The sequence below is a fragment of the Neoarius graeffei genome, chromosome 18 (assembly GCF_027579695.1).
Source record: "Neoarius graeffei isolate fNeoGra1 chromosome 18, fNeoGra1.pri, whole genome shotgun sequence".
NCBI lineage: Eukaryota > Metazoa > Chordata > Actinopteri > Siluriformes > Ariidae > Neoarius > Neoarius graeffei.
The window spans coordinates 2,218,423-2,233,321 of record NC_083586.1 but is presented as its reverse complement, the minus strand read 5'-3'; the positions used below and the strand labels follow the sequence as shown (position 1 = coordinate 2,233,321).

Sequence of the window (14,899 nt, the reverse complement as noted above, 5' to 3'; positions counted from 1 at the left end):
TCTTGGCCATAGTGGAGTTTGGAGTGTGACTGTTTGAGGTTGTGGACAGGTGTCTTTTATACTGATAACGAGTTCAAACAGGTGCCATTAATACAGGTAACAAGTGGAGGACAGAGGAGCCTCTTAAAGAAGTTACAGGTCTGTGAGAGCCAGAAATCTTGCTTGTTTGTGTTAGGACTGGGACTGTTTTGGCCTCTAGAGGCCACTGTTTTTTCCTTTTCTGGTCATGTTTGTTTTGGGCCTCTAGAGGTCACCACTGTGTTCTGTGTTTTGTTTTTGTCTTTTGCTTGTTTCCTGCCCCGCCCTGTCCTTAATTAGTTTGTGTATAAATACCCCTCTGTTTGTTCCCTTGTCACGGAGTCTTTTTCCTATGTTATGCTGTTAGTGCTAGTTCCCTCTGTCCCATGTACCTTGCCTGTGTCTTGGTATTCTTGGGTTTTGCTTCTTTCTTTTTGGACTTTGTGGATTTTGTTTTTGACCTTTTTGATCTTCTGAGCGTTTGAGTTTTTGCCTTTTTTCTTATTTGGATTTTGGACTTTGTACCTTTTGGATATTTTTATTTTTGGTTTATCTTCTGAGCTTTGGATTATTCTTTTTGTTTTTTCCTTTAGATTGTACATAGTGTAAATAAACTGTTTTTGATACCTTTCTACTTCCGCCTCACGCCTCTGCACTTGAGTCATTCCCCTGGTGGCCTAGTGGGGGTTTGCTGGATTATCACACCAGCGAACCAGGTTCGAATCCCAGCAAAACCCTAACAGAAAGACTCTGTCATGACCGACTCAGCAGAGGCTTCTTCATCTGTCTACCCGGCCAGCCTTCAGGGAATGATGGCTGCGTTAACATGCCTCGGATCCACCATGGACGGACTCTCGCAAGCCAACGTGAGACCCTTGCTCACCACGAGATAATGCTTCAGCAGATTGGGAGAACCCTGGCACAGCTGACTTCTCTGCCCCCATCTCCTCCTCCTGCTCCACCATCCGCTCCTGCTCCAGTGCCTCCTGCCATGCTGCCTTCTTCACCTCGCAAACCCAGCCTTCCTGCACCACAGAGGTATGACAGTGAGTGTCGAGAGTTCCTTAGCCAGTGTCAACTCACCTTTGAGCTTCAGCCTACCACCTACACTACAGATCGCTGCAAGATTGCCTTTGTGATAACCTTGTTAGCTGGTAAGGTGCGAGCCTGGGCTACTGCTATCTGGCAGAGACAGGGACCTGAGTGCTCTGATTTCCAGCTGTTTACTGAGGAGATGCTGCGTGTCTTCGATCAAGCAGACATCAGTAAAGACGCAGCCAGAAAGCTCATGTCCATCCAGCAAGGGGGAAGCGTCGCAGACTGTGCCATCTCGTTCCAGACGCGTGCAGCAGTAAGTGGATGGAACGAGACTGCCCTGGTGTCAGCCTTCCACCATGGTCTGTCTGACCCCATCAAAGGCGATCTGGCTTCTATCGGATGCCCAAGTGACCTCGAAACACTGATCTCACATTCTACTCATCTGGACAACAGGATGAGAGAACGCCGCCAAGTCCTGAGCCTCCCCGGCCTCCCTGCCTCTACCTGGAAACCGTCTACCTCCTCCAGTGACTGTCCAGAACCCATGCAAGTGGGCTGTACTCGCCTCTCCTCATCTGAGAGGGAGCGCAGAAGGAGGGACAAGTGCTGCATCTACTGTGGCAAGCCTGGTCACTTCCGAGCATCATGTCCCGAACTCTCAGGAAAAGGACCGCCCCGTCCAGCCGAGGGAGGGTTGTGACGGGGCCTACCCTCTCTCCCGGACTCCCTGGCCAAGGAATCTACATCCCGGTCTCCATCTCCTGGGGTGAGTCCGTCCACTCTTGTCAAGCTTTGTTAGACTCGGGGGCGGCTGGAAACTTTATGGATATTCACTTCGCCCAAAGTATCAATGTCCCGACTGCACCTCTTGAAGTCCCACTGTCTGTGTCTGCCCTGGATGGCCAAGCCTTAGGTGATGGAAGAGTCACCCAAGTAACTTCTCCAGTCTTCCTCCAGTCTCAAGGTCACAAGGAAGAAATATCCCTGCACTTGATTCCTTCACCTGAGTTCCCAGTTATTCTAGGTCTCCCTTGGCTTACCCGCCATAACCCTCGTATAGACTGGGTCACTAGCCAGGTTGTGGAGTGGGGTCCTGCTTGCTATGCCTCTTGTCTGCTCTCTAGCTCTCCTGTGTCTCCTGCCGAGCCTCCTGATCTCACCGAGTTATCTCAAGTTCCCACAGAGTACTGGGATCTTAAGGAAGTTTTCAGCAAGAGCAGGGCCGCCTTCCTTCTTCCTCCGCAGCATGCCTACGACTGTGCCATCGACTTGCTCCCTGGGACTACCCCTCCTCGTGGCAGACTGTTTTCCCTCTCTCAGCCAGAACGCAAGGCCATGGAGGAATACCTCAAAGACGCCCTGGTCTCTGGGTTCATTCGACCCTCCACCTCACCCGCTGGTGCCGGCTTCTTCTTTGTCGGCACGAAGGATGGGGGGGCTCCGACCATGTATTGACTACAGGGGCCTGAACAAGATCACTGTGCGCAACCGATATCCCCTTCCGCTGATGTCCACAGCATTCGACCTGCTCCAAGGTGCCACCGTCTTCACCAAGTTGGACCTATGGAACGCATACCACCTCATCCGTATCCGACAGGGAGACGAGTGGAAGACTGCCTTCAACACCCCGTCTGGGCACTACGAATACCAGGTGATGCCCTTCGGACTCACCAATGCACCAGCTGTTTTTCAGGCCCTAATCAACGACGTCTTGAGGGACATGATTAACCTGTACGTTTTTGTCTACCTCGACGACATCCTTATCTTTTCCAAGACCGTGCAGGAGCACCGCCACCATGTCCGCCAGTTTCTCCAGAGGCTGCTACAGAACAATCTGTTCGCCAAGGCCCAGAAATGCGAATTTCATGTTCCTGAGGTCTTCTTTCTGGGTTTTATTGTACGGACAGGCCAACTCCAAATGGACCCAGCCAAGACCCTGGCCATCCGGGACTGGCCCACTCCCAAGTCCGTCAAAGAGGTTCAGCGGTTCTTAGGATTTGCTAACTTCTACCGCAAATTCATCAGGAACTTTAGTTCTGTAGCAGCACCCATGTCGGACCTCACCAAAGGGACAGGTGGATCTTATGTCTGGTCTCCTCAGGCGGAAAAGGCGTTCAAAGACCTCAAGCACTGCTTCTGCACGGCACCCATTCTGGTCCTCCCAGACACCTCCCAACCATTCATCGTGGAGGTGGACACCTCAGACAGTGGTGTCGGTGCAGTGCTCTCTCAATGTTCGGAAGGAAAGCTGCACCCCTGTGCTTACTTCTCCCACCGCCTGAGTCCTGCGGAGTCCCGGTACGATGTGGGGGATCGAGAACTGCTAGCGGTCAAACTGACCCTTGAGGAGTGGAGGCACTGGCTGGAGGGAGCGCAACATCCATTCCTGGTTTGGACGGACCACAAGAACCTGGAGTACCTCCAGCAAGCCAAGAGACTGAACCCACGACAGGCTAGGTGGGCCCTGTTTTTCAGTCGGTTTGACTTCACCCTATCGTACCGCCCCGGCTCCAAGAACACCAAACCTGACGCACTGTCCAGGCTGTTCTCGGACACTAACAGGGAGAGTGAAGTCGGGCCTATCATCCCTATATCCCGGATTGTGGCTCCTGTCCGCTGGGGTATTGAGGAGACCATTCATCAAGCTCAACGCCGGGACCCTGATCCTGGGACGGGGCCACCGGGCCTCCTGTATGTCCCTCGTCAAGTCCGGGCCAAGGTTCTCCAGTGGGGTCACTCTTCCCCTCTCACCGCCCACCCGGGAGCTCGGAGGACCATGGACTTCTTGAAAAGACGCTTCTGGTGGCCTAACATGGAGAAGGAAGTGAGGTCATTCGTCCTGTCCTGTGAGGTCTGCACCAGAACCATGAACCCGCGACAGCGTCCCCAGGGTCTCCTGCATCCTCTGCCTATTCCCCGGCGTCCCTGGTCCCACGTGGCGGTCGACTTCATCATGGGTCTCCCTGAGTCTCAAGGTAACACTGTCATATTGGTCATAGTGGACAGATTCTCCAAGGCCTGCCACTTTATTCCACTGTGCAAACTCCCCTCTGCCCTTGACACTGCTAAATTGTTGTTCACTCATCTCTTCCGAGTTTTTGGTCTCCCTCAGGACATCGTCTCTGACTGGGGGCCCCAGTTCTCCTCCCGAGTATGGCACAGCTTCTGCAAGAGCATTGGGGCCACTGCCAGCCTCTCCTCTGGGTTCCACCCCCAGTCCAACGGCCAGACGGAGAGGCTCAACCAGGACCTGGAAACCACCCTGCGAGGCCTGGCTATGGATAACCCGACATCATGGAGCACCTGGCTGCCATGGGCAGAGTACACCCACAACACCCTGCAGTCATCGGCCACCAAGCTGTCGCCGTTCCAGTGCCAATTCGGGTTCCAGCCACCTCTGTTCCCGGACCAGGAGGAGGACGCTGGGGTGCCCTCGGTCAACCATTACGTGAGACGGTGTCGCAAGACCTGGAGCAAGGTCAGGAAGACACTCATCCAGACCTTCAGTACCAACCAGACTCAGGCCAACCGCCATAGGAGACCTGCCCACACTTTCCGCCCTGGGCAGCGGGTTTGGCTGTCCACCAAGGACCTTCTGCTGCGGGTGGAGAACCGCAAGCTTGCTCCTCGCTACATTGGCCCCTTCAAGGTTGTACGCAGAGTTAACCCTGTCTCCTACCGGCTCCAGTTACCACGTATGCTAAGGATCAACCCCACATTCCATGTTTCCCTGTTGCGGCCCGTACTGACGTCCACGTATGCCCCTGCCCCTAGGAACCCCCCGCCACCCCGCATCTTCCAGGGTCAGACTGTGTTCACCGTGCACCGCCTGTTGGACTCCCGCCGGGTTCGCGGGGGCCTCCAATATCTTGTGGACTGGGAGGGCTATGACCCTGAGGAGCGCTGCTGGGTCCCAGCTCGGGACGTCCTCGATAAAGAACTTTGTCGGGACTTCCATTCAGCCCATCCTGATCGTCCTGGGAACGTCAGGAGACACTCCTGGGGGGGGGGGGGGGGGGTCCTGTTAGGACTGGGACTGTTTTGGCCTCTAGAGGCCACTGTTTTTTCCTTTTCTGGTCATGTTTGTTTTGGGCCTCTAGAGGTCACCACTGTGTTCTGTGTTTTGTTTTTGTCTTATTGCCTGTTTCCTGCCCCGCCCTGTCCTTAATTAGTTTCTGTATAAATACCCCTCTGTTTGTTCCCTTGTCACGGAGTCTTTTTCCTATGCTATGCTGTTAGTGCTAGTTCCCTCTGTCCCATGTACCTTGCCTGTGTCTTTTGTATTCTTGGTTTTTGCTTCTTTCTTTTTGGACTTTGTGGATTTTGTTTTTGACCTTTTTGATCTTCTGAGCGTTTGAGTTTTTGCCTTTTTTCTTATTTGGATTTTGGACTTTGTACCTTTTGGATATTTTTATTTTTGGTTTATCTTCTGAGCTTTGGATTATTCTTTTTTCCTTTAGATTGTACATAGTGTAAATAAACTGTTTTTGATACCTTTCTACTTCTGCCTCACGCCTCTGCACTTGAGTCATTCCCCTGGTGGCCTAGTGGGGGTTTGCTGGATTATCACACGAGCGAACCAGGTTTGAATCCCAGCAAAATCCTAACAGTTTGTAGGTGACCGAATGCTTATTTTACCGAGGAATTTACCAATTAATTCATTAAAAATCCTACAATGTGATTTCCTGGATTATTTCCCCCCATTCTGTCTCTCATAGTTAAGTGTACCTATGATGAAAATTACAGGCCACTCTCATCTTTTTAAGTGGGAGAACTTGCACAATTGGTGGCTGACTAAATACTTTTTTGCCCCACTGTATTGATTTCTTGTAAAAAAAAAAAGTAAATGTGGTATTTTTCTACAGGTATACAGGAGCATGCAGTGTGAAGAATACATCGATGCCAAAAGAGAGACGCATGTGAATTGGATGAGGTGAGCAGTACACCAGCTGTTGGGTCTTTTTAGTGATTTGATTTTACAGATCCTCATTTGTTGGAAGAACTTTATCTTCATGTCATTGATATCTCCGCCATGCTTTCTCCAAGTCTGTAACTCTGATCTGATTTTTACCTTTTTCTGAAACATTGCCTCACTCTTTTTTAGGTATGTGAATTGTGCCCGTAATGAAGAAGAACAGAATCTTGTGGCATTTGAGTATCAAGGGGGAATTCTGTATCGTTGCTGTCGATCCATTAACCCAGGACAGGAGCTCTTGGTGTGGTATGAAGAGGAGTACACCAAAGAACTCAGTCCTGCACCTACAGGAACAACCAGACAGCAAGGTGTTACTTTTGTCTAAGAGGTTATAGAGGTTATTTTCTGCATCATTTCGTGACGTTTCTGAGCCTAGCAGTGTTTCTGGGATGAAAGCTGTTGTACAATGCAGGCTGCAATAACTAGAGCATTCCCCAGAGAACTCATTTTGGCCTGTTCCACCAACCAGGTAGGTCTTCTCGATCATATGACCGTGACCAACCAGAGAGGGTGAAGGCTATCAGCTTCCTTTGAGATACGTGAAGTCCGCCCACTGCATATCTTGCTATTGCGAAACTGACTACAGTGGTGCTTGAAAGTTTGTGAACCCTTTAGAATTTTCTATATTTCTGCATAAATATGACCTAAAACATCATCAGATTTTCACCCAAGTCCTAAAAGTAGATAAAGAGAACTCAGTTAAACAAATGAGACAAAAATATTATACTTGGTCATTTATTTATTGAGGAAAATTATCCAATATTACATATCTGTGAGTGGCAAAAATATGTGAACCTTTACTTTCAGTATCTGGTGTGACCCCCTTGTGCAGCAATAACTGTAACTAAACGTTTCCGGTAACTGTTGATCAGTCCTGCACATTGGCTTGGAGAAATTTTAGCCCATTGCTCCATACAGAACAGCTTCAACTCTGGGATGTTGGTGGGTTTCCTAACATGAACTGCTCGCTTCAGGTCCTTCCACAACATTTTGATTGGATTAAGGTCAGGACTTTGACTTGGCCATTCCAAAACATTAATTTTATTCTTCTTTAACCATTCTTTGGTAGAACAACTTGTGTGCTTAGGGTCATTGTCTTGCTGCATGACCCACCTTCTCTTGAGATTAAGTTCATGGACAGATGTCCTGACATTTTCCTTTAGAATTCACTGGTATAATTCAGAATTCATTGTTCCATCAATGATGGCAAGCTGTCCTGGCCCAGATGCATCAAAACAGGCCCAAACCATGATAGTACCACCACCATGTTTCACAGATGGGATAAGGTTCTTATGCTGGAATGCAGTGTTTTCCTTTCTCCAAACATAACGCTTCTCATTTAAACCAAAAAGTTCTATTTTGGTCTCATCCATCACAAAACATTTTTCCAATAGCTTTCTGGCTTGTCCACATGATCTTTAGCAAACTGCAGACGAGCAGCAATGATCTTTTTGGAGAGCAGTGGCTTTCTCCTTGCAGCCCTATCATGCACACCATTGTTGTTCTCCTGATGGTGGACTCATGAACAGTAACATTAGCCGATGTGAGAGAGGCCTTCAGTTGCTTAGAAGTTACTCTGGGGTCCTTTGTGACTTCGCCGACTATTACACGCCTTGCTCTTGGAGTGATCTCTGTTGGTTGACCACTCCTGGGGAGGGTAACAACGGTCTTGAATTTCCTCTACTTGTACACAATCTGTCTGACTGTGGATTGGTGGAGTCCAAACTCTTTAGAGACGGTTTTGTAACCTTTTCCAGCCTGATGAGCACTTCCACAAACATGTGTTGTGAAGGTCAGCCTTTAATATATCCCTGTTTTTTAAATAAAACAGGGTGCCCACTCACACCTGATTGTCATCCCATTGATTGAAAACACCTGACTCTAATTTCACCTTCAAATTAACTGCTAATCCTAGAGGTTCACATACTTTTGCCACTCACAGATATGTAATATTGGATCACTTTCCTCAATAAATAAATGACCAAGTATAATATTTTTGTCTCATTTGTTTAACTGGGTTCTCTTTATCTACTTTTAGGACTTGTGTGAAAATCTGATGATGTTTTAGGTCATATTTATGCAGAAATATAGAAAATTCTAAAAGGTTCACAAACTTTCAAGCACCACTGTATATAGTAAACCACAAGATATTGTTGTAGTTTTATTCATCATGCCCAGTTTAACCAGAAGTAGCATAAAATGCATGCCCTGTGGATCCCGAGTGGCACAGCAGAAAAGTGTTGTCCCTGTCATCTTCCCCATCATCCAGATATTGCCACTTTCAAATCCTGATGACACCACAATCATCTGTGGTTGGGAGCTCAAGAGAGCAAAATTGTCTGGGCTCTCTGGGAGGGAGAGATGGCATGCTCTCTCTTCTCTGCCCTGTCAGTTACACTGGCCAGTCATGGGTGTGTGAGAGCACATTTAATAGGAAGTAAGTGGATTGGGCTTTCGTCCAAGTGTGCTTTGCAGCCCCCTGACATTGTATGAGTAAAACGTGGTCAACTGGTGTTTCTTGTCTTGGAGGAAGCACATGATAGCCCTCCCTGGTTGGTAGCTGTTATGTGATACTGGAGAGGAGTCTGATGGGTGGGAATTGGCCATGGCTAAATTAGGGAGAAAACTGGGGAGAAATCGGGGGGGAATGCCCGTTCACAGCAAACACATAATATAGGATAATGTCAGGCCTCCCCATATTACAGAAACACTGGGGAGGGGGTGCGGCATTATAATACCTTCAGTGCAATATAACCAGCTGGCTGGAAAGAAGTTAGTTGGACACCCACGTGCAGTGTGTCTGAACCAAGAGAAGTTGTTAATTGGATAATGCAGATGTCAGTCAAACCCATCAACCATTATAAAAATCAATTGCAACACATTTGCTTTATTTCAGGAGCATATGTGATGGTTATATTATCAAGCAATTTAACAAGCAATAACAATTTTAGTATTTTTATGGAATTCAATAATTCCACAAGAGTCATACCATGGAGAACTTATCTTTTTATGTTAAATTTTAGCTCCTTAAAGTGCATATCACGAGTAAATTCAGGAGCAAGATCAATGTAATTCTCCTATTTTATATTAAACTTTGGTCAAATATCTGTAACATTGTGCAATTTTTTTACCTTGCGCAATACCAGAAAAATTCGGTTGAAATCAAGCCATTTGAGGCGAATTGGTCCGCCTCTGGAAAAACTTGGCATTTGAATTTCCCGGCAAACACTGATTTTCGTGACGTCGCGTGCGGAACGCTTCCCTCTGAATCCTACGTCAGCGCTGGTTTGTTTATGAGAAAACGACCTGGTGGTTTTCTGCAAATTTCTTCAACGTTATCACGTAATTATTAAAATGGTTAACAGATGTATCGTAGGAGGGTGTAGCAACACCAATCATGATGGGATTAGTACTCATCGTTTCCCAAAAGACTGGACAATGAGAGAGAAATGGGAGTGCTTGGTCTACACAGGCTGTGCACTGAAACCGTGCAAGCTCTTGCAGCCTGCTGGCGCTTCCGCAGGTGATGTCACGAATCTGGCTCCAGACTCCCTTGGGATTTTTCCAGACGCGTTTTGTTATTTTATTTTTTTCTGCTGTCGACGGATGGTCTTGTGCAAAATTACCCTTCTGGATGAGTGTGTAAAGGAACATACTTTTCATATATTAAAAAATAAATAAATAAATTGGTCCAGGATATGCACTTTAAACTCTTGCAGCTGAAGAACTTCAACATGTTAAGGAACAAATAGCGTCTGATGAATTAACAAACAAACACATGGAGGTTTGGTTGCTTCATTACTACAAATCACACCATGGCATTCTTCAAATACTGCAGTCAGGAAATTCCTATTGCTGCAGACCTACTTGAATGCCATCTGAACCGATGCAGTGTCCCTTTTTTTTTTTTTATACACCTACATTTAAATTAAATGACTATTGTTATGTGTCTTAATTTATGGATGTTGGCTTGCTTTCATCAATTACATTAATATGAATCAACTGGGCTTCACAAAATCCCACAAAACTTAATTTCATGAAATTAGTGTGTAATTGAAATTAATAAGTGTTTTAAACTTGACAACCTAATCCATATAAAAAATCCAGATAGAAAATACATATTTGCTTGTGTAAATGCTACTAGAAAAAACTATTTGCAAATAAATCTATCCATATCCAGTTTGATAAATAAGGCCCATTTTTGGATCTTTCAGAACCTTGAATGTGAGGGCTGAGTTTCCTTCTCAATCCTGGATGAAATGTAAATAAGGCTAGGCTTGCCATTACCTAGACTTGACATGATGTCCAACAGGAGCCAACAACTCCCCTTTGGTCGCTCAGACCCATAGGGCTATGGCCAATGCTGTGCATAGCTGCTGTTCCAGGACCTTATTGAATCTCCCAGTATTCCAAGCTAGAAGCTGCTATATCTTAGTCCGCAACCTTTTGTTTTTGTCTCAGTCTTAATTCATGTAGAATCTTGATTAAGTTTTAATAAAAGCACTCCTTACATTGGGTTAGTGTTGTTATATTTTATAATCTTGTTGCATTTCATGTTCAATTTATTTTTGTCCTTTCATTTCTCCAGAAGTAAAGAATGCTCTGCTGCAAGTCTTTTCATGCTCCACATGCCCTCGTTCCGATGCATCTCCAATTTACCTCGACAAGCATATCCAGAGATGCCACTATGAAGAGTACATGAGACTGCGAGAATCAGGAGAGATTAAATATAAGCTTCAGATCCCCTCCAAATGCTCCAGTCGTCAACCAACATCAACTGATATTATCCATTCTGATACTTCCCATAATGATATACAGAAGGAAATTCACCACTGCTCAGATTGTGGAAAGAGTTTTAGTTATCAGAATGCACTCAAGACACACCAGCGCATTCACACAGGAGGAGATCCACATCACTGCTCACAGTGTGGTAGGAATTTTACTTACCAGAGTGCTCTCAAAACACAACAGCGCTTTCACACAGGAGAGAAGCCGTATCACTGCTCACAGTGTGGAAAGAGTTTTACTCGTCAGAGTCATCTCCGACTACACCAGCGCATTCACACAGGAGAGAAGCCGTATCACTGCTCACAGTGTGGAAAGAGTTTTACTCAGCAGAGTACTCTCCAAATACACCAGCGCATTCACACAGGAGAGAAGCCGTATCACTGCTCACAGTGTGGGAAGAGTTTTACTCGTCAGAGTCATCTCCAACAACACCAGCGCATTCACACAGGAGAGAAGCCGTATCACTGCTCACAGTGTGGGAAAAGTTTTACTCAGCAGAGTGCTCTCCAAATACACCAGCGCATTCACACAGGAGAGAAGCCGTATCACTGCTCACAGTGTGGGAAGAGTTTTACTAGTCAGAGTGATCTCCAACGACACCAGCGCATTCACACAGGAGAGAAGCCGTATCACTGCTCACAGTGTGGGAAGAGTTTTACTCATCAGAGTGCTCTCCAACAACACCAGCGCATTCACACAGGAGAGAAGCCGTATCACTGCTCACAGTGTGGAAAGAGTTTTACTCATCAGAGTCATCTCCAAACACACCAGCGCATTCACACAGGAGAGAAGCCGTATCACTGCTCACAGTGTGGAAAGAGTTTTACTCGTCAGAGTCATCTCCGACTACACCAGCGCATTCACACAGGAGAGAAGCCGTATCACTGCTCACAGTGTGGAAAGAGTTTTACTCAGCAGAGTACTCTCCAAATACACCAGCGCATTCACACAGGAGAGAAGCCGTATCACTGCTCACAGTGTGGGAAGAGTTTTACTTGTCAGAGTCACTTCCAAACACACCAGCGCATTCACACAGGAGAGAAGCCGTATCACTGCTCACAGTGTGGAAAGAGTTTTACTCGTCAGAGTCATCTCCGACTACACCAGCGCATTCACACAGGAGAGAAGCCGTATCACTGCTCACAGTGTGGAAAGAGTTTTACTCAGCAGAGTACTCTCCAAATACACCAGCGCATTCACACAGGAGAGAAGCCGTATCACTGCTCACAGTGTGGGAAGAGTTTTACTCGTCAGAGTCATCTCCAACAACACCAGCGCATTCACACAGGATAGAAGCCGTATCACTGCTCACAGTGTGGGAAGATGTTTGCTTGTTTAGTTACATTTAAGACCTTCAAGTGCACTAACTCAGAGACACTGCATGATTTAAAGTTGTTAAATTAAATATGGTTGTTACAGTTTTAACTGAAAATGACCTGTACTTTGAACTTTATTGTTCATGTTACACTGGTCAACAATTTTTCAGAAGTTGTCTGCTTCAGAGATGAAATTGGCTATTATGAAATTTGGTGTGTTGAATTAGAAGTGACAGTTAATCAGCTGATTGGCTATGGCTTCCAAGATATTTAAGATTTTAAATTTTATACTTATGTACATTGTGTAGATCATAATGTTTTAAATATAAATTGTAAAACTAGGTCTCTTCATGTGTTTATGGTCAGTTTACATGATATTTCACCTGTTCTCTTTGTTACACTAGAAAATCAGCAAAAAGTTTATATAAATAAAATGTATTATGAACCAAATTGCAAAAACCAATTATGTATAAGTACTGAATAGGTTTCGTCCTTATTCTGTGTGTACGCAGTGGGTTTTTATTTATTTATTTATTGGCAGCTTGTCTCTTGTATTCATGAAACGGAGCATCTCTTGTCAAGCAAAGACTTGATCTCGAGTGCATAGCACTGTATGATTTTTTTTTTTTGAGCTGATATAAGACCAGTTTGTTCAGCAGAGTGATGTCAGTTGACTTATGATTGCATCATCAGTGACTTTTAGGAATAACCTAATGTCATGTATGATGCAATACCGGCTTCAGATTGCATCATTCATTGTTTTGCCAAAAAAGTAAGTACTATCCAAACCCACTCATAGATTTATTCATAGAGCCAATCTTGGAAACGAGCCAATGAACAATTTTAAGTTTCATTTTCGTTCTCAGCTATCCAGAGTTAGTAAAGTTTGACTATATTTATTTCAGAAACATTTTGGCTGTAGACCAGTATTCTATGACTGATTTAAAATCTGTAACCTTATAGTGATGTTTAAAATGAGACCGTTAATGTTTTCTTTTGCTCTTAAGTAGTCATTAATTACCACCATACAAATAATGATTTAACTGTAACACTCATCAGTGTAGTACTGCAGCATGAGACTAATTGTTCATGGAATTATTACTGATCAGGATTTTAATGTTTAATGGAAATGTTGATCAAACCAAATGAGTACAGAGCACTTAAATGAAGCTTGTCCAACCATATGCATCCACCTCGTCTGACTGGTTGAGGAGAAGACATCAAAGTTGTTTATAATAATCTAGGAATTGTACAAAAACCTGAACAAAAATTCAGTATGCTTGAAGTTCTTTATCTTAATGTATGTAGCTTAAAAAAAAAATCTACGCAGTTGATTCAACTAATTATTTACAGACCCGTGGTTTAAATTCTGAAGTTGTTTCTGAATTTGCGGAATTTCTCAAACCTGGTTGTATCTTTAGACAACAAATTAATTGTTAGAGATATTGTTTTGATCACCTGGAAGACTCTGAGAACAGCATCTGTGTCCATTCTAGATTCAGTTGGGGTGAATCAGAATGTCACAGGACCTAACCCTATTTTTGTTCAGGTTTTTATATGATTCCTAGTGGTCACACTCTCGATCTAGCACTTGCATTTGTATTAAATATAGTCATACTTCCACAGTCTGATGCTCCCTCGGACCATTACCTCATCTTTTTTGAAATGTCTTAACAATAATATATGCACCCTGCACACCATCACATCAAAAGTACATTCACAGCAACTACTGCATAAAGTTTTATCAGTAGTTTCCCAGAGTTATCAACTATGATTGGATCCCCATTAGACCTCACAGAACTTGATCAGAGAACTGAATGCTTCGAGTCAACATTCTGCTTTACTTTAGATAATGTAGCTCCACTTAAAAGAAAATAATTCAGGAGGAAAAAAACGAGCACCTTGGTATAACAATCATACATGCACCTTAAAACATACAAAACACATGTAAAATTAGAAAATGGTGTCAAACAAAATTGATAGTATTCCAATTAGCATGGAATGAGAGCCACTGGAACTCCAGAGACAAGCTTCTCATGTTGTTTGTTCAATGTTTCTCTCCACCATAATAGAAGATAACAAAAATAATCTTAAATTTTTATGGAATACTTTAGCAAAATTAACTAGGAATAAGACCACCACAGAAACATGCAAACCTTCAATATGTAGTAGTGGTGGCTTAATGAAGTTGTTTTCAGTGGCAAAATTGAAAATATCAGGCAAAAATATCAAACTATTAATTTGAAACTAGACAATTTGATAAGTATCCAACACTATGACTATGAGCAATGATTTGTGTTTTACACTCCTTAAAGAGACCGAACTAATTTCACTTATTCAATCAAAATCTTCAACTTGTGTACTTGTGGGGATTTTTTTCACCCCTTACCTATATGATTCTTTAAACAAATAACAGCAGAAGCAAACAAACTTCTTTGAAAAACAATCAGTTATTCTTTTAGCAATGGTTATGTACCTAAATCCTTTTACCTAGCAGTTGTCAGACTCTTGATTAAAGAACCTAACCTCAACCCTTGTCAGCTGTCCCATTATAGGCCAATATCAAACCTCCCTTTTATCTCCAAAATCCTAGAAAAAACTGTGGCATAACAGTTATGCTCATATCTACATGGGAATAACATCCATAAAAGGTATCAATCAGGATTTAGATCTCATCATAGCAGAGCCACAGCACTGGTTAAAGTAGTAAATGACCAACTAATGGCTCCTGATCAGGGGTGTGTCTCCTTGCTTGTGCTGCTTA

The 14,899-nt window shown here is 44.5% G+C and overlaps 1 protein-coding gene across 1 annotated transcript in view; it reads left to right on the top strand.

The window, feature by feature from the left end:
- The window catches only part of LOC132865872 (zinc finger protein 345-like), a 42,150-nt gene extending 29,565 nt beyond the window's left edge, over positions 1-12,585 (top strand). The window contains exons 3-5 of the mRNA XM_060898383.1: positions 5,922-5,989; positions 6,161-6,339; positions 10,620-12,585. Of these exons, the coding sequence (XP_060754366.1) occupies positions 5,922-5,989; positions 6,161-6,339; positions 10,620-12,112 (1,740 nt within the window). The 3' untranslated portion in view covers positions 12,113-12,585. The remainder of the gene's footprint in view (positions 1-5,921; positions 5,990-6,160; positions 6,340-10,619) is intronic.
- Positions 12,586-14,899: the final 2,314 nt, after the last annotated feature.